The sequence below is a fragment of the Camelus dromedarius genome, chromosome 14, assembly GCF_036321535.1.
Source record: "Camelus dromedarius isolate mCamDro1 chromosome 14, mCamDro1.pat, whole genome shotgun sequence".
In the NCBI taxonomy this organism is placed as follows: Eukaryota; Metazoa; Chordata; class Mammalia; order Artiodactyla; family Camelidae; genus Camelus; species Camelus dromedarius.
Window position 1 is genome coordinate 12,350,041 of NC_087449.1, and position 24,944 is coordinate 12,374,984.

General features: G+C 34.8%; 1 protein-coding gene across 1 annotated transcript; it reads right to left on the minus strand.

Annotated features, from left to right (window-relative positions):
• Positions 1 to 3,697: 3,697 nt before the first annotated feature.
• Positions 3,698 to 24,588, minus strand: IFI44L (interferon induced protein 44 like). The gene is made up of 9 exons (XM_010989070.3): positions 24,457 to 24,588; positions 16,297 to 16,784; positions 15,731 to 15,779; positions 14,808 to 15,003; positions 11,413 to 11,565; positions 9,703 to 9,874; positions 5,117 to 5,217; positions 4,590 to 4,764; positions 3,698 to 4,426 (listed from the first exon to the last, which is right to left on the minus strand). Exons 2-8 carry the CDS (start codon positions 16,772 to 16,774, stop codon positions 4,594 to 4,596), a joined length of 1,320 nt encoding a protein of 439 aa, XP_010987372.1. The 5' UTR covers positions 16,775 to 16,784; positions 24,457 to 24,588; the 3' UTR covers positions 3,698 to 4,426; positions 4,590 to 4,593.
• Positions 24,589 to 24,944: the final 356 nt, after the last annotated feature.

Sequence of the window (24,944 nt, forward strand, 5' to 3'; positions counted from 1 at the left end):
TATGGACCGAGACCTGCCCCTCTCCCCAACATCTACAGGTCATAATGATTAGAAGGGTCTATCCAAGAAAAGTAAAGAAAAGTAAAGAAAATCTAGAAGAGTAAGTTATCCCAGGACCCACGTGAAGGAGAAAGTGATCAGCTGCATCAAATGGTGGAGCTCTTTCCTTCAAAGCCTCTTCCACTTATACATCAAGAAAGACTCACTCTCTTCCTGAGGAGCTGGGAGCTTGAGGGATGGTCTTGTCTCACTGTGGGGAGAGGGCATTTGGGTAGTGGTGACTATCTCCAGCTAGGGAAATCCTGGGCAGTGCTAGACATGAGAATGTGACTCGACTGTGAAAAAGAGAGTGAAGCTGCAGAGAAGCTGTCTCCACAGAGCTGAGCGACGCGCTGTGGTCCAATCTAGCAACTGGGAGGGAGGTGTCCTGCCCTGGCCACCGTGAATGGATCTTTAGGGGTGAGTGTTTCCATTTCCCTGTTTTCATGCTCAGTGAAGAGGGTCTCTTGCCAAATGGGCCAATCCGCTGAGGGTCTTAATGTATTGGAGTCCACTGCTTCATGTGCTGCTGTTGACAAAAGACTTTAAAGCTGATTCTAGCAAGGAAACATAGTAAGGTTTCTGAAAAGCTGTGATGGGAGGAGCAGCCTCAGGCAGAGAACATTGAGTAATACAAAAGGGTTTGTTGGTGGGGATGGTATATCTTAGAGGCAGAGCCCGTGCTTAGCATGCACGAGGTCATGGGTTCAATCCCCACTTTCTACAGTCAGATTCCACTGCTCCCTGGAAGGCTCAAAAGAGCAAGAGGTCTTTTTCCATTTTGAGGACAGCCTCAAGAACTCAGACTGGAGGCAGAGGGCCTAACATCACCTGAGAAACAGCTGTCAGTTCAATTAGAAAGTGGGAATCTTAGGGTAATATTTGACACAGTCTCTGTAGTACCATCAACAGAATGGAAATAAATAAGGAGTAGCTCCTTAATAATAAAGAAACAAGACATGCAGATGGGAAGAGAGATCATTTAGTAGTCTGGACTTACCTCAAATTCTTTTAAGAGATACTGTACAATCAGCATTTATCAAGATGTAGTTTCAAACCTGCTCCCCACCTCCCCTCCAACATACATACAAATAACCCAAGACTTAGGTAGCTCTTGCTCATAAATTATGTCATTTGAATGGACCAGCTCCTTCAAGAAATTGATATTCCCAGTTTTTCTATCCCAGAGTCTTTGGAAAACATAGATGCTCTCTAGGAGATCAGAGGTGTGATAAGCCTTATCTAAAATCCTGTGTTGGGGTTCCCTCTTACACATCTCCACTGGACCTTTTAGTGTCAAGGATCCACCATATATGTTGGGAGCATTCCGAGTGTCACAAGCCTTTATAAAGGGAATGCACTCCAACTGTTCAGACAGCCTCAGCTAAATTTCAGGACAGAGGTGTGTCCTTCTGTTATATAATCTATAGATGACAGTCATGCCATTATTCTTGAAAGGCCCACAGGCCACATTGATAAGACTGACAGATAACATTTCTTCTTTATCATGTGAAGTATGGGGCTTTGTCAGATGGGAATGAAGACTTTGGACATGTTGCTTCCAGTCAGTGTCCTTGACCCTCACATGGTACTGAGAAGCTCCCCTTTGCTGACCACACCCTTCCTCTTGGTCCCTCCAATTCTGTCCCTCTTTCATACTTCCCCCAGAGTTATGGCCAGTTTCTCTTCCCTCTTTCCTCTGGATGGGTGACCAATTTGTAGTTTCTACAGAACTGGGTTCCTCTATTACTTTTTTAATCCATAACGATTTCCTAAATTCTGTGTTCAGATTCTTTCATGGCCTGGACTCCCAAGGGTCCACTATGGATGTTAAAATATCTGAACATGGTTTTAGGATTTTTTTTCCCCTCTCCAGATTAAAAAATCTGAATTCTCAGGAGGACAATGTGAGTAACTCTGGGAAATGGGGAAAGAACCATATACAGGGAAGTAAAGAAAAAATTACAAAAGTTGCTATTTTAAGAGGTTATTTAGCTACACGTGGTGCCCATTTGAAATCTCTGAAGTCCTATCATGTAGATGAATCACTTTTTTTTTCCTCCCTGGACTCTTCAGTCTTAGGGACTTGACAACTCCCCTCTCTAAGTCTACACTGAGAACAGAACCACCAATTGCCAACCAGGCAGAACAGGTCTGACACACTCAGAATGCCACGAAGGTATTTGTTTTAGTGCACTTATTTAAATTGTAGTAGTCCATTCACATGTGAATGACTTCCACAGCATCTCACCAAATGGGAGACAAATGAACTCAAAGGCTTAAATATATTTCCTTGCATTTTTTTTATTAATGTCAGACATGCATTGTGATGGAATATGCCAAAGAAATCAATTGTTCAAAAAACTATTAAAAGTTACAATGATTTACCCCCCACTGCTGAGCACAGCTTGTCAGTCTTCTTCCCCACCCCCTCTCCAACTCCTGCAATCTGCCCTTGCAGTTTTGCTTACACTGACATTCCTGTCCTGGAGCCTGGAACAGCTTGCATCTACCTGTGTAAGGGACGTGACACACAGCTGGATTTTGGCTCTCTGTCCTGCTGACCCCAGTGGCCTACATCTTCTCCAACATCAGAAAAAAATTGTGCAAGGGTTTGCAACTGGTAGGCAAGATTCCTGATTGTTTAGGTTGATGGCAAAAATAAGATGTACTTAATCTACTGTCCTCCATAAACTGGCCCAAAGACTCATCACATTAGGGATGGAATTTAGGGGCCTCCAAATTCCCACAGTTTGGGGAATACCTGAAGACTTTGATCAGCCTTGTTATCAAGTGGCTACTTTAACATCCGATGGGGTTTTGTCCCTACAAGATGATTACTTATCTGCTGGTCTCTGAGAGTCCCCCAGTCGATTTTATCAAACTAGTTATGAGCCTGCTTTTTTAATGAAGAAGCAACATGATAATCTTTAAAATTAGTTTTCTAGAGAAGACAAGGGCTTACACATCACCCACCATAACTATTCCTCTTTGGTATTTTATTAAGGTGGATTCTGGGTGAATTTGGACAATGCTACAAATTTCTCTCAGAAAGAGTCACTTTTGATTTTACTTTTTATCAAGCTTTATTAAGATATAATTAATATATAACATTATGTAATTTTAAGGTATTCAACATGATGACTTAATACACATATATATTGTGAACTGATTACCACAATAAAGTAAGTTAACATTTCCATTCCCTCAAGCCATTACCTTTTTTGTATGTGAGGTGAGAACATTTCAGAGCTACTCTCTTAGCAATTTTCAGGTATACAATACTGGACTGTTAACTATAGTCACCATGCTGTACATTAGATTCCCAGAGCTCATTCACCTTACAACTGGAAATTTGTACTCTTTAGCCAGCATCCCCTGTTTTTTCCCCACCCCTCAGCCCCTGGCAACCACCATTCCACCATCTGTTCCTATGAGTTTGGCTTTTCTAGATCCCACGTATAAATGATGTCATACAGTATTTGTCTTTCCTGTTTGACCCACTCCACTTAGCATAATGTCCTAGTCCATCCTTTTTTGTCTAAAATGACAGGATTTCCTTCCTTTTAGGGCTGAATAATATTCCATTTTCTTTGACTTGCACTAGTAATCTTATTTGATCACTCTACTTTGGAAACATGGCTAGGATGGTTTGGAATTCAATTAATGAAAATCAGGCCTGAGTTCATTAAAGGAAAAACTATTTTTTTTTTTTTTGGAGAAACAAAATGTAAGTCCTTGAGAAATACTTGTTCTTTTCAATTAACTTCAATTCATATTTTCATCCAGAGATAAGTGAAACATTCTCCCTCCTTTATTTCTCTCCAGCATTTCATTCTGTCCAAGTCTTCTCTCCTATAAGGAGAAAACTTTAAATACATGTTATCGCTCTGGGAAGGTTGGGAGGGATGCTTAATAACAGGTGTGCTTGCTCCCTGACAGGCACTGTGCTAATTTCTGTGAATACAAAGATAAGCCAAATCCAAACCCTGCTTCTCAAAAACACAATTTATTTAGAGCAACAGATATGTATGTTAATCGTTTTGTAGTCAATGTGATTAGTACTCACACAGATTTTTCATTGTAAGGGAATAGTTAATTTTGCTGAGGAGATTTAGAAAGGCGTCATAGGGATTAAACTGTAAATAGTGAAGAAATACAGAGAGTGGTTTGCAGTAGGGTCCACCACTGCTCAGGGTTGGCCTCTGCACCTGAGGTATGACTGATTTTAGAAGGAACCATCAGGAAGATATTGTCGGGGACAGAGGCAAAACTGTAAATGAAAGCAGAGCCTCAAGAAGATTGTCAGCAACCCCAGTTTGGGCCAAGTGTCTGAATCAAGGCAACTGATACTGCTTGCAGAGCTGGACCATTCCCACAACTGCATCTGAAAACAAAACATAAAAAGGGTAAAAACAAAGCACATATAGAAACATGGCTGACAGAACTGGAACAGGCAGATGGGCGCCAGCCCTCCAACTGAGAAATAGTTTAGAGTTTGTCAAAAAGCACCAGTGCTTTTGGAGAGGAGCAGAAAGGGGCCAGAGCACCTGTTTATTCAAGAGGCAGATCCTCTAAGAAGTCATCTGCAGCCCTCAACATCTGCTTCAGTGCAGAGAGGATCAGAATGTCCTTTACGGGGTCCATCTCCCGCTCTGAAGCATAATTTTCAACCACGAAGATTTTAGAAATAGGAACGCCTAGCAGCTCGCTGGCAATTATTATCTGTGGAAAAAATGAGTTTAATAAGCATAAGTCTTATATCTAAAATTTGACTGAATTGAAATATAATTCAAGGAACAGAAAAAGTAATAGCTTAATAAATTATTTTCTGAATATAATTATAATTCACATAATTCTTATTTTAAAGTGGGGTATAAACTTGAATCAACCAGGCAGTTGATCTGTGTCTTCATTTACCTGTGAGTATACAGTGTGAGCACACATACACACACACACACATATATGCGCACACACACACATATACACACACACACAGACACACACACACACACACACACACACACACACACACACACTATTTCAATATTGTCTAGTTGCAAAAAGTATTCTTTACCTGGCTTTGAGAAATCATAGATTTACTCATCTTTGAGAAGTTGTTTTCAAGAACTTCATTGCTGTTTTTCACTTTAGTAAGCAAGGCTACCTGTGCGACACCTAAATCAAGTAGATAAATCAGTTATTTTATGTCATGAAAATGATGTGTCATTTTAATATCTCTATAACTATTTTCAGATTGAATTTGTGGTTTTAAAAACTCCTGAAAAAGAAATCTGCAGGCCCAGATGCTTTTATTGGAAAATTCTACCAGATATTCAAAGAGAAATTAATACCAATTCTACATAATTTCTTCCAGAAATGAAAGAAGAAGGAACATTTCCCAACTCATTTTACAAAACAAGTTCCTTCCTCTTTAACTGACAGCAGTGCAAGAGAAATTCAATGGACAAATGATAACCTTTTCAGCAAATGGTGCTGGAGCAATTGGATATTCACGGGCTAAAATAAAATAAAATAAATGAACATTGACCTATAACTCACATCTCATATCAAAAGTGATTCAAAATGAGTCATATATTTAAATATAAAATGTAAAACTATAAAACTTTTTGAAGAAAACACAGAAAAAAATCTGGGGACCTAAAGCTTGGTGAAGAGTTTTAGACACAAAATGAAAAGCATGACTCCTAAAAGAAAAAACTGACAAATTGGAGTTCACCAAAATTTAAAAAATTTTTTTCTGTGAAAGGTTGTTAAGATAACGAGAAGACAACTGAGCACTTGGAGAAACTATTTGCAAATCATGTATCTGAAAATTGTCTCCTATCTAGAATGTATAGATCTCTTAAAACTCAGCAGCAAAAAGCCAAAGAGTCAAAATAGAAAACAGGCCAATGACAGAAGAGATATTTCACTGAAGAAGACATACACAAACAAATAAGTACATTAAAAGACGTTCAGTGTATTTAGTCATCAGGGTAAAGCAAATAAAGGCCAGGATTAGCTATCACTATATAACTATTAGAAAAGTTAAATTTTTAAAAAATATCAATAATGCCAAACAGTAGCAAGAATGCAGAGAAACTGGTAATCTCATATATTGCTGGCAAAAATATTAAATGTGTAGTAATGTTGAAGAATGGTTTGGTGATTCTTAAAAAATTAAACACATCTAGCATAGGACCCAGCAATCACACTCTTGGGGAATTATCCCAGAAGAATAAAAACTTATGTCCACATAGAAACCTATTCATTAATATTTAAATGAACTTTATTTGCAATACCCAAAAACAAGAAGTAATCAAAAAGTCCTTTGATGAAGAATGATTAAAGAAAACTGTAGAGTATCTATACCATGGATATCACTGAGTATCATTTACTCAATAAGGAGTGGACAATGCCAAAACCAGGCAAAGACACTACCAAAAAAGAGATTATAGGCCAATATCACTGATGAACATAGACGCCAAAATCCTCACCAAAATATTAGCAAATCCTCACCAAAATATTAGCAAAATATTAGCAAATAGAATCCAACAACATATAAAAAAAGCAAATAGAATCCAACAACACATAAAAAAGATTATACATCATGACCAAGTGGGGTTCATCCCAGGGACACAAGGGTGGTTCAACATACACAAATCAATCAATGTAATACATCACATCAACAAGAGAAAGGACAAAAACCACATGATCATCTCAATAGATGCAGAAAAAGCATTTGATAAAATTCAACACCCATTTATGATAAAAACTCTCACCAAAGTGGGTACAGAGGGAACGTATCTCAACATAATAAAAGCTATATATGACAAACCTACAGCCAGCATAGTACTCAATGGTGAAAAACTCAAAAGCTTCCCTCTAAAATCTGGGACAAGGATGCTGACTATCACCACTCCTATTCAACATAGTCCTGGAAGTCCTAGCCACAGCAATCAGGCAAGAGAGAGTAATAAAAGGGATCCAAATTGGAAAAGAAGAGGTAAAAGTGTCACTATATGCCGACGACATGTTACTATATATATAGAAGACCCTAAAAGGTCCACACAAAAACTACTAGAGCTGATTGAAGAATTCAGCAAGGTAGCAGGTTACAAAATTAACGTTCAAAAATCAGTGGCATTTCTTTACACTAACGATGAATCAACAGAAAAAGAAAGTAAAGAAACAATCCCCTTTAAAATAGCACCCAAAGTAATAAAATATCTGGGAATAAATCTAACCAAGGAGGTGAAAGAATTATACACAGAAAACTATAAACTATTGATGAAGGAAATTAAAGAAGACTTTAAAAGATGGAAAGATATTCCATGCTCCTGGATTGGAAGAATCAATATTGTTCAAATGGCCACACTGCCCAAGGCAATCTACAGATTTAATGCAATCCCTATCCAATTACCCAGGACATATTTCACAGAACTAGAACAAATCATAATAAAATTTATATGGAACCATCAAAGACCAAGAATTGCCAAAGCATTACTGAAGAGAAAGAAAGAGGCTGGAGGAATCACTCTCCCAGACTTCAGGCAATACTATAGAGCTACAGTCATCAAGACAGCATGGTATTGGTACCAAAACAGACATATAGACCAATGGAACAGAATAGAGAGCCCAGAAATGAACCCACAAACTTTTGGTCAACTCATCTTCAACAAAGGAGGCAAGAATATACAATGGAATAAAGACAGTCTCTTCAGCAAATGGTGTTGGGAAAACTGGACAGCAGCATGTAAAACAATGAAGCTAGAACACTCCCTTACACCATACACAAAAATCAACTCAAAATGGATCAAAGACTTAAACATAAGACAAGATACAATAAACCTCCTAGAGGAAAATATAGGCAAAACATTATCTGACATACATCTCAAAAATTTTCTCCTAGAAGAAATAAAACCAAGAATAAACAAATGGGACCTAATGAAACTTACAAGCTTCTGCACAGCAAAGGAAACCAGAAGTAAAACAAAAAGACAACCTATGGAATGGGAAAAAATTTTTGCAAATGAAACCGACAAAGGCTTGATCTCCAGAATATTCAAGCAGCTCATACGACTCAATAAGAAAAAAATAAACAACCCAATCCAAAAATGGGCAGAAGACCTAAACAAGCAATTCTCCAAGGAAGACATACAAATGATCAATAGGCACATGAAAAAATGCTCAATATCACTAATTATCAGAGAAATGCAAATCAAAAGTACAATGAGGTATCACCCCACACCAGTCAGAATGGCCATCATTCAAAAATCCACAAATGACAAACGCTGGTGAGGCTGTGGAGAAAAGGGAACCCTCCTTCACTGCTGGTAGGAATGCAGTTTGGTGCAGCCACTGTGGAAAACAGTATGGAGATTCCTCAAAAGACTAGGAATAGACTTACTATATGACCCAGGAATCCCGCTCCTGGGCCTATATCCAGAAGGAACCCTACTTCAGGATGATACTTGCACCCCAATGTTCATAGCAGCATTATTTACAATAGCCAAGACATGGAAACAGCCTAAATGTCCATCAACAGATGACTGGATAAAGAAGAAGTGGTATATTTATACAATGGAATACTACTCAGCCATAAAAACTGACAACTAACGCCATTTGCAGCAACATGGATGCTCCTGGAGAATGTCATTCTAAGTGAAGTAAGCCAGAAAGAGAAAGAAAAATACCATATGAGATTGCTCATATGTGGAATCTAAAACAAACAAACAAACAAACAAACAAAGCATAAATACAAAACAGAAATAGACTCACAGACATAGAATATAAACTTGTGGTTGCCAAGAGGGTGGGGGGTGGGAAGAGATAGAATGGGATTTCAAAATTGTAGAACAGATAAACAAGATTATACTGTATAGCACAGGGAAATGTGTACAAGATCTTATGGTAGCTCACAGAGAAAGGAATGTGACAATGAATATATATATATGTTCATGTATAACTGAAAAATTGTGCTCTACACTGGAATTTGACACACATTGTAAAATGATTATAGATCAATAAAAAATGTTAAAAAAAAAATAGGAGTGGACAACTGATACCCAAAACAACTTTGATGGAACTCAAAGGATATTAGACTGAAGGAAAAAAAGCCAGTCTCAAATCAGACATACTGTTTGACTCCATTTGTGTAACATTCTCAAAATAACAAAGTTATGGAGATGCAGAAGAGGCTAGTTGCTGGCAAAAATTAAGGATTGTGAAGGCACCATGAGAAAAACTTTTGTGATGATGGAGTAGTTCTGTGTCTTGCTTGTAGTGGTTGTTACATGAATCTACACATGTGGCAAAATGACAGAGCAAGACCCAACTTATAAGAGTATTAGTCTCCTGGTTTTAATTTTTATGGTCTACTCACATAATAAGAGGTGGTGACTCCCTATCAAGCCACAGGAAAATCACACATGATGAAAATCTATGGCCACTCTAGTCTCTGAGGACCAAAGACTAAGCTCTAGGGCCTTTCTTTGCGTAAAGCTTGTAGATGATCTCCGACTGCCGCTGCCAGCAACCAACCCAGGGCTCAGGAACTGGATGAAGAGGACATGAGACCTGTACTCTTTCTGCAATGTCCTGGAAATATATTATCCTCTCAAAATGAATTTTTTTTTTGATAAGTACAGTAAGACTTACCGTGGTTCAATACTTCTTTCTGAACTTGTATGAGCTTTGCCCGCATTGCAAAGGAGAGACTGTCCATAGAGTTGATGTCAAAGACATAAGCCACACAGTGAATTCCGTCTTTTAGTGATGGAGAGGTGATGAATGCAGGATGCTTGGGTGTAATTGGTTTATGAGGACTAAACTGTTACAGAAACAAAAGGTAGCATTTAGAGAGTCTACTGAATTCTTTCAGATACAATTCATGATTCAAACATGACCACCACTAACCTCCAAGCCAAAACTTTCCCTTCTCTCAGATACTCCTTCCTCAGGTTAGTTAGCAGTATCTCTCTTGCATACTTCCTCTCCACTGTCAGCATAATGCCATTGTATCTTTTTAGAAAACCCCCACTTCATTGCTTTAGCAAAAATGACAACTATCCATAATTTACATTATCCATAATGAAAATATTTCAGAAAAGTATAAACAATGATTTTTGTAAAAAAGCTAATTTCCAATCCCAGTCTCCAGTACAAACTACTATTACTGTTTGTCACATACCATTTAAGACTCCTCCCCAAGCATTTTGTATACTTAGATGGACTAGTGGATAGAGATAAAAGGAGAGAGAAAAACATATTGAAATTGTTATTTTAACTAAAATACTATAATTTAATTTTACAGAAGAAAAAAACTAAAATGAAACAGAAGGAATACTAAATTTCAAGTTAACATCTCCTTACTACAAGACAGTAATCTTTCCAGGATTAATAAAATAATTACAAAACATAATACAAGGATGGATTCATTATTTTTTTTAACTGTATGTTTCAGTGTTGGACTGAACTGATTGACTTTCTGCTGTGAAAAATGAATGTGATCATATGTTCATGATTTTTCTTATTTTTCTGCCCAGCTCCTCCTCCCTGTATCTATGTCTTTTTTTTTAGATTGTGAGCTCCTTGAGGATAAAGATTATGTTTTTATTCAACTGTATGTTTCCAGTAACTAGAATAGTATCTGGCTCAAATTAGGTTTTAAATAAATGAGTGCATAGTTAAGGTTGCTAATCAAGCACAATTGAGAGGCAAAGGAAGACACTCTTTAAAAATTGAGGCTGATTTTATCATACTCACTACCTAAGAGAAGGTTGATAATGATGGCTAAGTTTTTGAGACCTTCAAGTATACTATCTTGTTTAATCTTCTTAGCCATCCTATGAGATGAGCATTATTATTAGCTACATTTCACACATGAAAAAACTAAGATTTACAGAGACAAGATGTAACTTGCTTATGGATACACATCTAATTAGTGGCAGAGCCAACTTTGAATCTGGGTATTTAAGTAGTTAGTATTTAAGCAGTGAAGTCTACGCACTTTCAGTATAACCTCACACTTCCACAAAAAGTGGTTGTTTCAATGGTTTGTCTAAGGGATCAAAAAAGGGCAAGAGATTAAACTACTACTTTCCTAAGATTTTTACATCATTACAAAGAGTGATATAAATATCTCCTCTTGACATTTTCCTGGAATCTACATGAGTAGAATCCTACCTTTAGGCTACATTTCTTAATGTATATACTTTCCTTACACGAATACGTATTCATCTAAAGTAAAAGTGTTGGCTGGTGTTGAAGCCACTCTTCCACAGTTAAAAATGCCTCAAGGGGTCAAGATTCAACAAAAGGCATTGATGAAAATGATTTGAAATATTTTAAAGATTGGAGAATTCTTACCTGATATCTGTCGGGCATGCAGCCTTTTAAGATGTGGGGTATGTCATCCACACACAATCCTACTCCCTCTTTCTCACCCAGCCCCATGGAGTCACACAACTTAAATGGCAGAGATTCACCATCTATTCCATATTTAATAGAATATATCCTGTACTGTGAAACAAAACACATCAAGTTTAAAAATTCACTCTTCAAGGAACCTTTAAGACATGACGATAGGAAAAACAGAGACTGGTTAATATTTTAAAACTGTGGTCCTCAAACATTTTGGTCTCAGGTCAACCTACACTCTTAAAAATTATTGAGGATTCCAAAGATATTTTATTTATGTGGGTTATGTCCACGGATATCTAACATAGTAGAAAGTAAAGCAAAAAGTTTGAATATTCCTTAAATCATTTAAAAATACAATCATGAATCTGTTACATGTTAACCTAACTAACAACTTGATGAAAAAAGGATTTTCCAAAACAACTATAGGAAAGGGTGGGATTGATTTACTTTTTGTAATTCTCTTTAATGTCTAAATTAATAGAAAACAGCTGGATTCTTATATTTGCCTCTGCACTCAGTCGGTTGTGATGTTTTGGTTGAAGTATGAAGAAAATCTGGCCTCACACATACACATATAGTGGAATAGGAAGGAGTATTTAACATAACAACTTTCACAGGATTGTGGACTTTCATCATTAGTAATACATCAAAGCTGAACAAGTGATAATTTCTCAAAAGCTAGTGGCAATGTGAAATCTGTGACATTTTCATACTCTGTTGCATTAAACTCATTGATCTATCTTACAATTTGAAGATATCTTTTATCCATCCATGGTTTTGTAACCTGATGCAATGGTCATTTGAAAATATTGGTTCACTGGCTTATCTAGATCTTCCAGATACTGGCACATTTTATTATACAACATTAAAACATTATATTTGTTAAGATCATCATTCATCACATCAGATAAGTCTTTAGGTACTGGAATGTTATCAAGCTCAAAGTGATGGCAACAAGTTTCCCAAAGTTCTCATTTTTCTCAAAAAATCAGTGTTATCATTGGCAACAAGCATTGTTGATTATTTCCCTTGGAGTAATAAGCTCACTTTGTGCATTTTCTGAAAAAAAGGTCTACCAAATAGCCAAGAATGAAAAACTAAGTCTGTCCATTGTTTTCTCAATTAAAAATGATTCGACGTGAGTAAAGTTCAGCTCATGACTCAACCACACCGGAGGCTTTGCTGGACAACCACCATATTTGGATCTGCAGGAGGAGCACTTTATGTGCACTTCCCATTTCATCGCACAAAACTTCAAAATCGCATGTATTCAAAAGTTGAGTCTAAATAAAACCAATAATTGTTCTTAATTCATCAAGGACATTCTGAAGTGAAAATGGCATTTTTTTGTTTTGTTTTCACTGCGAGCTCAGTGGCAAGGAACATTACAGTGAATATAGTAATATTTGGTGTCACTGCCTAATTCACGCTAAGGTGTCAACAGAGAAAAGTATGTTTGTCTGACCAGTCCAAATGCTAACACACGAGGAAGGGCAAAAAAGCATCTTAGTATTATTATAAAAATAGTTCTAAACTCACAGATCCCCTAGCAGAGTCTCAGGGATTCTCGGGGTCCACAAATCTCACTTAAGGTACACTACTTTAACAAATCTTTTTTCTTCTAGACACACTCAATCTGATCCCAAGAACATTTTTCAGGACAACTTTGGAAAACATGTATTCATTGGTCAAATACACTTCCAACACAGGTACAACTATGGAAGATTTAGGAAACTCACAAAAAAAATCAGGTTCTCAGAGACACTAGACAATACTTTCATCACAATTTTCCCACTCCAAACCAGGAAGTGGAGGATCCATCTATAACCTGTTGTAATTTGTCATGGAGTCAAAAGCTCCCATCACTCCATAAAATGTCTTGGAGCAATGCTACTGGAGGTTTTGATTTAAGTGAATGAGGTTTACTGCTACCTCAATATAGAATGAATTACCTGAAATATTAGAGTTATATACTTAATTAAGTATATAATAATAAAATATAAAATAATAAAATTTTAAGATCAATAGGCACATTCATAGTTCCATTAATCATTAACCTGTTTCCTTTACAACTTCATTTCCTCAAAGAGAGGGGGCTCTGAGCAATAAGGTATTCCATTTCCTTAAACAAATATTCTGTCTTGTTTTCCTTCAGTGTGTATAGTATTTACATTCCATTTGGAGTTCAAGATCTACATCTTCTCTTAAAACAATGCCTTTGGCATTTTCAACATGAAACAAAGGCAGAGAAAAACCTGTCCTGATCAGTACTTCTGGTATAGCGTCTTTCACACTGAATAGTACTTATTTGTTTATTGGTTTGTTTGTTGCAACACAATATTTAGCAAAGATAAACATTTCAATCAATTCTTAACGTAGTGAATTGCTGTAGTATTTTGCCTTGGCTCCTAAGGCTAGGCTGATATATCATAATAAAGTCACTGAAGTGGAAAACTCCAGCCAACATCAAGAAATAAGATGTGACTCTTGAAAGTCCTAGAAAATACTTTCAGTTATTGAATGTGAACACAAAACTAAAATGAGCCATTACTGTCTTATGCTAAATTTTGCATTGATAATATACAGAATATTCCCAACCAGAAGATGACAGTATTAGATTGGGGCAATCATAGAAAAACATAGCTTGATTATGAAATTTTCTATTCATCCCCTTTTTTGGCTTTGTATAATAACATTGACAGGCGGAGAATGAAAGAACATTTCTAGATAAATATTGCACTGTAATTTGTAGATCTTTATAGTAACAGTTTTAAAAATGGTATTAGTACTTATTTCCTTAAATATATTTGTTTACAAATAAGATACTCTTTATAGGAGCATTAATGGATTCACTTACACTTTGAAGGTTAACCCACCAAAGTGAATTGCTGCTTCACTTTTCATGGTCATTTCTCATAAAATGGTTTGTATGATGTAAAAGTATTGCAATACATAATTCTCATTATTTAATTACAAAAAAGAGTAAAGACTATCAATCCAGGCAAAACCATGTGGGACATGAGTAAAAATATATATCAAATAAAATAGACAAAGATTTCCACAAAGCTTTTAAAAATGTATTTTTTTTTACAAATACCAAAAAACATTCTTCTTATAACTGTTTTTTGCATCCATAAAAACTGAAAGCCTCTCTGTATAATATAACTTAATGAAGACAATTCTGATTCAATTTTTATTCCTGTTTTACATTTATTTTGGCACTTAATTGTTCATAGATTAGGTGGCAGTTAATTTATTGAGAAAATAGCAAAGAAATGAACAAACCTAATAATTTTGTAATCCAGAAGACAAAATCCTCAGGAAATCCTGAAATAACTTACCTGTTCAGTAATGCTAGTGATGTCAGAACCCACGATGGCTTGGCGAGTCAAACGGCCTTGGAAAATAGACTTCACTGAATTGAAAAAACTAGACTTTCCAGACCCAACTGGACCCAACAAAAGAATACGGATTTCTGATACCAGGTCTGCATAGGGCTTGTAGTCTCTGAGGTCTTCTAGGAGACTATTTCTGTGCCTGTTAAAATGCAGTAGTTAAAATACAACAGCCAGACCATCCGTAAGGAACAATACCATTTGATTCACCTGGAGCCTCTTGTCTTTCCTCTAAAAAGTATAGTTCAATTACTTACTTATCATTTGATATTAATGTCTTCTATCATATGACTTGAAAAGGTCTAAAGTTACACATTTTGTGCTTGAGAAAATGCACTTATCTATATGAGACTAATTCAACATTAACCAGCAACCAAATCATTGTTAAACTATTAGCCTTAGACCATATAAATCTAATGAGAAGTAACAATAATAATGAAGATGAATTTTCAGAAATAATATATTAAGGAGAAATAAAAATAAAATATATGCAATGCAAGTATTTATCTATAAACTTGGGGAAAAGTGACTTTGTTTTTAAAATTTTCTGAAGTTCCCCCAAAATTTTCTTCTCAAGAAAAAGATTCAGAGAAATTATCTGAAATGGTCATCTCAACTCTATCTGGAAAACTTTGAATCTAACGGGGCCAAAGTCAAATTGTCATTAGGTGGATCTTAAAAATTTCAGTTGGTAGTGGTTTTGTTTTTGTTGTTATTCTAACTTGTCGTGAACACATTATTTCAAGAACATTATAACTGATTTTTAACATTCCAAGTGGTATGATTTTTTAATCTTAATATTTGTCAGTGCCATTTATATGGTTAGTCTAAATGAAATGAGTAGCAAATAGTCCAAGAAACTAACTTACTGTGTGGCTTCTGTTATCCTGCTTATGTAGCCTGCATCATCCTTAATTCCTAAAGGAAATAAACATAGCATCATAATTTTTAAACTTGCCTGGTGAAGCGTAGCCAAGTCTACCTTCTAAACAGGGCATTGAGTCCGCTTGCATAACCCAGCTGAGCTACTCAGTAAGAGTTAGAGTTGGCAGCATAATGAGATGAAGGGGCGTGAGACATATCTTCTTTGCACAGTAACTCACTCTGGAAACTCTCACATAACTGTGCCCAAAGGTCCTAGGGCTAACGAAAGACGTGTCACGTGTCAAAGTAGGTCTGCTCTGATAGTGAGGCCTCTCTCTCTGTCTCTCTCTCTCTTCCTCTCTCTTTCCATCACTTCACTTACACTTCTCAACTTACTTTGATCAAAGCTGCCTATTCTTTCTGGGTAATAACCTCATAACCTCTACGCCTCCCAGGTTTCACTCTGGAGTTTATGAAAGAGAAATTTGGTGGCATGAACCTCAATTGTTTGTCTCATTTTCCCAAACACAAAGACTAGAACCAGAATGTAGGATTATCTCATTTAACATACCTTCAACTCGAAAAACTTCACATTCCGAATATCTGCAGGAAAGGTCAGATGTAAGTCCTAATTCTTCCTCTAAAAACTCAGGTATACAAATTTTTTCACTTCTTGGTAATATATACAAACTCTGAAATTTAGCGAAATCAAATCTCAGATCTTCACTAGTAATTTCTAATGTTGAGTTTAAAAATGCAGTTGTCATTTTCATTGTTTCATTCTTTTGAAATGAAAAAAAGAAGGAATTATTTGGCTCTTTAAAGTTTTTACCCATTTCAGGATAATGCCCAAGAATAAAGATCCCAAAAGTATATTCAGGAAGATAAATCATTGTTATAGTGGGTCCTTGACCAATGCACTTATTATTCATATTTTGAATGTTATTTCCATGGACACTAGACTTATAAAGAAGTCTCAAGGAAACATTTCCAAGTAGCTTTTGCAGACTCCTTTCCTCGTTCCATGTCAGTGTGGTTGTCACTGCCATTGTTCTGTATCTAGGGGGAGGAAAAATAATCGTTTGAGAGAGTAGTATCACATCACAGTTTAAAGCACGGATTTCTTCTTCTAGTTCCAGGGAGTTATTTTTATCTCTGGCCCATTTAAAACATGTTACTTGGATTACAATGCTATATATATATACATACACACACACACATACACACATATATACATATATATGCACATATATACACATATATAAATGTGGCAATAATAAAGATGCTTAATGATCTCAAGAAAATTGTGCATGAACAAAATGAAAATTTCCACAAACAGAAATTATTCTTTTTTAAAATATAAATTTTAGAGCTAAAGAATATAATAACTGAACAGTAAATTTACTACGTTTCAACAGCAGACTTGATTAAGCAGAAGAATAAGTGAATTGAAGACAGTTCACTTGAAATTATCCAGTCAGAGGAACAAAAAGAAAAACAAATAATGAAAAGGAGGAAAGAAAGCCTGAGGGGGTTAAGAAACATCATAACATAAATCAATATATGCATTATGAGTGGCCCAGGAGCAGTGAAACGGGGTCACAAAAAGCTTATTTAGAGAAATAGTTGGCTTAAAACTTCACAAATATGGGGAAGGAAACAGATACCCAGATTCAAAAAGGCCAATAGTACCCATATAGGATTTAAAAAATCCACACAAAGATGTAATATTATTTAATTATCAAAAGTTAAAAACAAAAAGAGAATTTTGAAAGCAGCAATAAAGAAGTAATTCATCACATACAGGGAATCTCCCTAAGACAACTAATGGATTTCCTAGCAGAAACCTTGCAGGTCAGAAGGGAGTGGAATAACATACTCAACATGTTAAAAGAAAATAATGCCAATGAAGAATACTATTTCTGGCAAGATATTCCTTCAAAAATGAAGGAGGGATAAAGACTTTCCCAGATAAACAAAAGCTGAAAAAGTTTATCACTTCTAGACCTGGCAAAATAAATTATAATGAGAGTTCTTCAAGTTGAATGAAATGATACTAATAAAAAACAGGAAAGCTAAGAAAAGCATGAAGATCTCTGGTAAAAGTAAATATATATAAACAAATACATAATATTTTAATATTGTAGTGGTGATGTATAAGTCACTTCTAATTCAGGTACAGAAGTTAAAACAAACAAAAGTATAAAAATAACTATGCAAAAATATTACTGGATACACAATATAAAAAGTTACGACAGAAATACTGTAAGTCAAGAAAGTAAAAGTATAGAGTTTTTGTATGTGATTGATGTTAAAATAGATCATTATAATTATAAGATGTGTAAGGTAACCACAAAGAAAATATCTGTAGAAGGTACACCAAAAAAATAAAAATAAAAAGGAATGAAAGCATGTGACTATAAAAAAAGCTAAAAAATCACAAAAGGAAACTGAAAGATATTAATTGAGGGACAAAAGAGCTAAAAGACAGACAGAAAAAAATTAACAAATGGTAGTAGTCAATCTTACCCTATCAACAATTACTTTAAATGTAAATGGACTAAACTTCCCAATTAAAACACTGAGAGGCTAAATGGATAAAAAGATCAACTATATACTGTCTACAGGAGACTCATTTTAGATTTAAGGACATACATAGAATGAAAGTAGAAAGATAGTAAAAAAAAATTCCACTCAAATGTAAAACAAAAGGCAGCCTGATATTTATATCAGGCAAAACAGACTTTAAATCAAAATCTGTCCCAAGAGTCAAAGAAAGACATTATATTAACAATAAAAGGATCAACTCACCAAGAATATAACAATTACAAATATATATGTATTCAAAATCAGAGCAGCTGAATAAATGAAACATTGACAGCAACACAATAATAATAGATTTAAACTTTCATTAGGAGAGTCAGTACTTTCAAAACATGGATAGCAACTTTGATATGCACTGAGAAACCAAAAAAATCCATGTGGTTCACTTTATTGTGAATAGTCACTTTATTGTATTGCTCTGGAACAAAACCTGCCATATCTCCAAGGTATGCCTGTATAAATGTAATCTACCATATTAATTGATTCAAGGAAAAGAAAAACTTATGCTTCTCTCGGTAGAGAGGTTTTCACATGATAGTACATGGATAACTTCCTGACAATTAATTTGATCTCCACAGAGGTGGAAACAATGAATTTTATGGCTCAGGAAAAAAAATGTATAGCATATCTAAAGAATAACAAGGAAACAGAGTACTTCAGCAACATTACAGATCAAATGAACCTGACAGAGATATACATAAGAGTCCATCCAACAACAACAGAAGACACATTTTTCTCAAGCACACAGGGAACATTCTCTATGACAGACCACAAGTCAGGTCACAAAACAAATATTAACAAATTTAAGAAGATTCAAATCATACTAAGTATCTTTTCTAAACACAATGATATGAAACTAGAAATCAATAGCAGAAGGAAATCCAGAAAACTCACAAATATGTGAGAATTAAACAAAACACTCTTGAATAACTAATAGGGCAAAGAAATAATCAAAAAGGGAAATTAGATAATATTTTGAAACAAATGAAAATTTAGAACACAACATACCAAAAATAATAGGATGCAGCAAAAGCAGTAACAAGAGGGAATTTTATCATAAGTGACTACATTAAAAAGAACACCTTAAGTAAATAATCTAGCTTTAAAGCTCAAGCAGCCAGACAAAGAAGGGGGGGAAACATACAAAGTTAGTGGAAGGCAGAAAATTTAAAAAGATTAGAAAAGAAATAAATGAAATAAAGGATAGACAAAAATGAATAAAACTGAGGGTCTTTTTAATTAACAAAATGACAAATGTCTAGCTAGACAAAAGACTAAAAGGAATAAAATCAGAAATGAAAGAAGAGATATTACAACTTATGCCACAGAAATAAAAAGGATTGAGACTATCATGAATAATTATACATCAACAAATTGTACAACCTAGAAGAAATGAATACATTCCTCAAAACATAGAACCTACCAAAACTGAATCATGAAGACAGAGAAAATCTAAAAAAAAATTAATAACCAATAAAGAGATTAAATCAGCCATCAAAACCTTCCAATAAACAAAAGCCCAGAATAAGATAGCTTCACTGGTAAATTCTATCAAATATTTAAAGAAGAATCAATCCCAATTGTTTAATTCTTCCAAAAACTTGAAATAGAGGTGGGAACACTTCCAAACTTACTTTATGAAGCCCATATTTCCCTTATACCAAAGACAGACAAAGATACTACAAGAAAAAAAAGAAAAAGATAGATCGATTTCCTTGATGATTATAAAGGCAAAAATCCTCAGCAAAATACCATCAATCCAAATTCAGCATCACATTAAAAGGATAATACACCGTGACCAAGTGGGATTTATCCCTGGGATGCAAAGATGGTTCAACATACAAAAATCAATAAATGTAATACAACAATAACAGAATGAAGGATAAATATCACATCATTATCTCAATAGATGCAGAGAAAGCATGTGACAAAATTCAACACCATTTTACCATAAAAATTCTCAACAAAGAACAGAAGGAAATTAGCTCAACATAGTAAGTTCATATATTAAAGCATATAACTCTTCCTCTCTTCCTCTAAGATCTGGAGCAAGGCAAGATTGTTCACTCTTACTACTTCCATTCAATGCAGTACTACAAGTCCTAACCAGAGCAATTAGGCATGAAAAATAATAATTAAAAGTATCCAAATCAGACAGGAAGAAATAAAACTATGTCTATTCACAGATGACATGATCTTCAATGTGAAAAGCCCTAAGGATTACACACACGCACACACAAACTTGTTGGAACTAATAAGTAGGTTCAATCAAGTTGCAAGATACAAATCAACAAACAAAAATCAGTTGCATTTCTGCACACTAAAAATATACTAACTGAAAATGTAATTAGGAAAACGATTCCCATTTACAATAGCACCAAAATTAATAAAACACTTAGAAACAATAAGGAGGCAAAAAGACTTGTACTGAAAACTATAAAACACTGTGGAAAGAAACTAACAAAGATAAAGGAAAGACATCATATGTTAATGGACTGGAAGACTTAAAATTGTTAAAATATCCATACTACCAAAAGTGATATACAGTTTCAATGTGAACTCTATCAAAATCCCAATAGCATAGAATAAACAATCTTAAAATTCATATGAGACCACAAAGGATCTCAAATAGACAAAACACACTTGAGAAAGAAGATAAAAGCCAGAATCCTCACATTTCTTATTTCTAAACATATTACAAAACTATAGCAATTTGAAAGGTATGATATTTGGCATAAAGACAAATATATAAATGAACAAAACTGAATAAAGATCCCCAAAGAAACCCATGCATATACAGTCAATACTGATCTTTAACAAGGGTGCCAGGAATACAAAATTGAGAAAGGACAGTCTCTTCAACAAATGGTGTTAGGAAAACTAGACAGCCAGATGAAAAAGAATAAAATTGAATTCTTATCTTAGACCACACACAAATAGCTCAAAATTGATTAACAGCTTAAATGTAAGACCTAAAACTATAAAAATCCTAGAAGAAAACAGAGGAAGAAAGCTTCATAACACTGTTCTAAGCAATGGTTTCACGGATATGACACCAAAGCACAGGTAACAAAACCAAAAATAGACAAGAGGAACTAGATCAAAGTAAAAAAATTTCTGCACAGCAAAGGAAACAATCAAGAGTGAAAAGTCAACCTAAGACATAGGAGAAAATATTTGCAAACCATGTATCCCATAAGGGCTTAATACCCAAAATATATAAAGAACTCATACAACTCAACAGCAAACAGAACAAAACCTGGTTTAAAAAAAAAAACAAGCAAAGGACTTGAATAGACATTTCTCCAAAGACATACAGGTGGCCCACAGGTATATAAAGAGATGGTAAACATCACTAATCATCAGAGAAATGTAAATCAAACCACAGTAAGATATCGCCTCACATCTGTTATGATGACTGTTAAAGGAAAGAAAGAAAGAGAGAGAAGAAAGAAAGAGAGAAGAAAGAGAGAAAGAGAGAAAGAGAGAAAGAAAGAGAGAAAGAAAGAAAGAAAAGAAAGAAAGAAAAGAAAGAAAGAAAGAAAGAAAGAAAGAAAGAAAGAAAGAAAGAAAGAAAGAAAGAAAGAAAGAAAGAAAGAAAGAAGGAAGGAAGGAAAGAAAGAAAGAAACGAAGAAAGGAAGGAAGGAAGGAAGGAAGGAAGGAAGGAAGGAAGGAAGGAAGGAAGAAAGAAAAGGAAAGAAAGAAGGAAGAAAGAAAAAGGAAGGAGGGAGGAAGGAAGGACATAAAATTTATTTGGGTTTTTTGTTTTTGTTTTTTGCAGTTGAGTTGTAGGAGTTCCTTATATATTTTGAGTATTAGCTCATTATCAGAAATATGCTTTGCAGTCAAGAGTGCACAAGTGTTCCAAGGATGTGGAGAAATCAGAACACTGGTTCCCTGTTGGAGGGAAGGTAAAATGTTCCAGTCACTTTGGAAATAGTATGGAAGTTCTGCAGAAAATTAAACTAACATATAATACAGCAACCCCACTTCTAGGTACTTATCCTTAAAAAATTAAGGTTTCCAAAGAGATATTTGCACTTCCATGTTCACTGAAGTGTTATTCACAACAACCAAGATGAGGAAACAATCTATGTCCACAAATAGATCGATGATTTTTTTCAATGTAAGAGAGACATAAAGATATATAGATATAAAGATCGATATATACTTACACAAAGGGATGTTAGTCATTAAAAATAAAAAGAAATTCTGCCATTTGCAATAATATCAATGGACTTTGAGGGCTTTATGATAAGTGAAATAAGTCATACAGAGAAAGACAAATACTACATGGTCTCATTCATATGTGGAATCTAGAAAAACCAAACTCACAGAAATAAAAAACAGGACAGAAATAGACTCATAGACAGAGAATACAGACTTGTGGTTGCCAGGGGGGTGGAGGGTGGGAAGGGATAGACTGGGATTTCAAAATTGTAGAATAGATAAACAAAATTACACTGTATAGCACAGGGAAATATACACAAAATGTTATGATAACTCATAGAGAAAAAAATGTGACAATGAGTGTGTATATGTCCATGAATGACTGAAAAATTGTGCTGAACACTGGAATTTGACACAACATTAAGTGATTATAAATCAATAAAAAATGTTACAAAAATACTTCAGTAATACCATTTAGAAAATAGTTTTGTATGTTAATAGGAATACCTACAGGATCTTAAAGAAAAATAAAATTTTTACAGAAGGAAAAAAAAAAAAAGAAATAAAAACAGATGGTTGTTGCCAGAAGTAGGGGGTGGGGTTGGTGAATGGTTGAAGGTGGTCAAAAGGTACAAACTTCCATTTGTAAGATAAATTAGTTCTGAGGCTGTAATGTACAGCCTGGTGACACAACTGATTATGCAGTCTTGAGGACAAGTGAATAGTGCTATAGAAAAATTTAATTAAATCATAGCATCTTCATAATCTCATAATAGCCTCAAAACTAAATTCCAGTTGATGTGAAGCCCTAAATGTGAAAAGTATTAGAAGGAAATACTGAAGAGTATCATTATGACCTTTGAATTGGGAAAGATTTCTAAAATAAGATACTAAAAGTACAAACTATAAAGGAAAGAAGGATAAATTTTACTACATTAAGAAATTTAAGAAAACTTAAATTTTTCTTACAATAGAAGATACAACAAATGCATACAAATACAAACAAATGCAGTTTAAAAATCCATATATCCTACAAAGATTATCCAACATATGTAAAGAGTTTCTATTAAAAAATAAGGAAACCACAAACAACCTAATAGAAAAGTAGTCGAAGTATGTGCTGAGGAAATTCACAGATGAAGTAACTCAAATGGGCTATAAACATATGAAAAAATGTTCAACCATTCTAGTGACAAGGAACTGTATGTGAAACAATACTGGGGTATCATTTCACAACAAACAAAAATCCAGTGATACTAACAGTTGACTAGGACATAGAGATTCAAGAACATTTCCATTGTCCTGGTAGGCATGCATCATTTCAGAGCAAATATATTCATAACAGCATTGTTTATGGTGACATTAGAAGATTCGATACACAAATTTTGGCATATTACAATTTGTATATCATATAATGAAATACTAAAGAGCATTGAAATGGCTAAACTAGGCTTATTTGTATCAATGTGAATACAACTCAAAGAATTAATCTTGACTGGAAAAAAGCAAGTTGAGAGTGAGACTCTTGGTGAAGTACCATTTATAAATAGTTAACACAGAAAGCAACACTAGAGTTCATATTTAGAGACATACATAGAGTAAAAGCATAAAATAAGCATTTTCTGGATAGTGTTTCCCTCCAGAAAAGAAGGAAGAAAAGAGAAAAGAAGGTAAGAGAGACTCAGATCATTTCAACATTATCCAAAATGCTTTTGTTCTTAAGGAAAGAAATCATTTCAAAAATCTGATAGAACTGCATAAGATTACCCACAGTTCATTTATTCTCCATAGTTCCCTGTGAAATATTGAAATCCTCATTAAAAAACAAAACCAATGAAAGAGAGAAGTATGATCATTAGCAGGAATTGCACACTGCAACTCTTTTTAAGAGAAAGAAAACCAGGCAAGTTTCTTCACATGCAGCTAGGAAACATTGGATGGCAGGAAGTCACTTACCAGTTTTTAAGATTTGGATGGGACTTAAGTGGAGTATTCAGCTGCTCTGTCTGATTTGTGAAACAGCCACAGTTTGGAGACAGAAAGTTCTGCTGAGATCAGTGGCTTCCCATCAGAAAGAAAGGAAAGTGAAACTGAAATCCAAAGCAGCAAACAATCAGGAAACAGCAATCTGATTGCTGTTAAGTTTCTTTTTCCTTACAGTCATTAAGTTTCTTTTTCCATAGGAAAAAAGAGAGAAAACAAGAAAAAAGAGATTCCTGCTGAGCACATGAAAATGATCTTTGGTCTCCTCAATATCCGACATCTAGACATGTGTGAAATGGCAATTATTAATTTAAAATTACAATAAAACTAACAGCTAACATTTCTTGTGCAGTTAACTATGTATTTGGCACTGTGCAACTACATGCATTTTCCTAGTTTCTGCTCAAAGCAATCTCATACAGTCAACACTATTAGTAGCCTTATTTCTCAAAGTGTGAAAA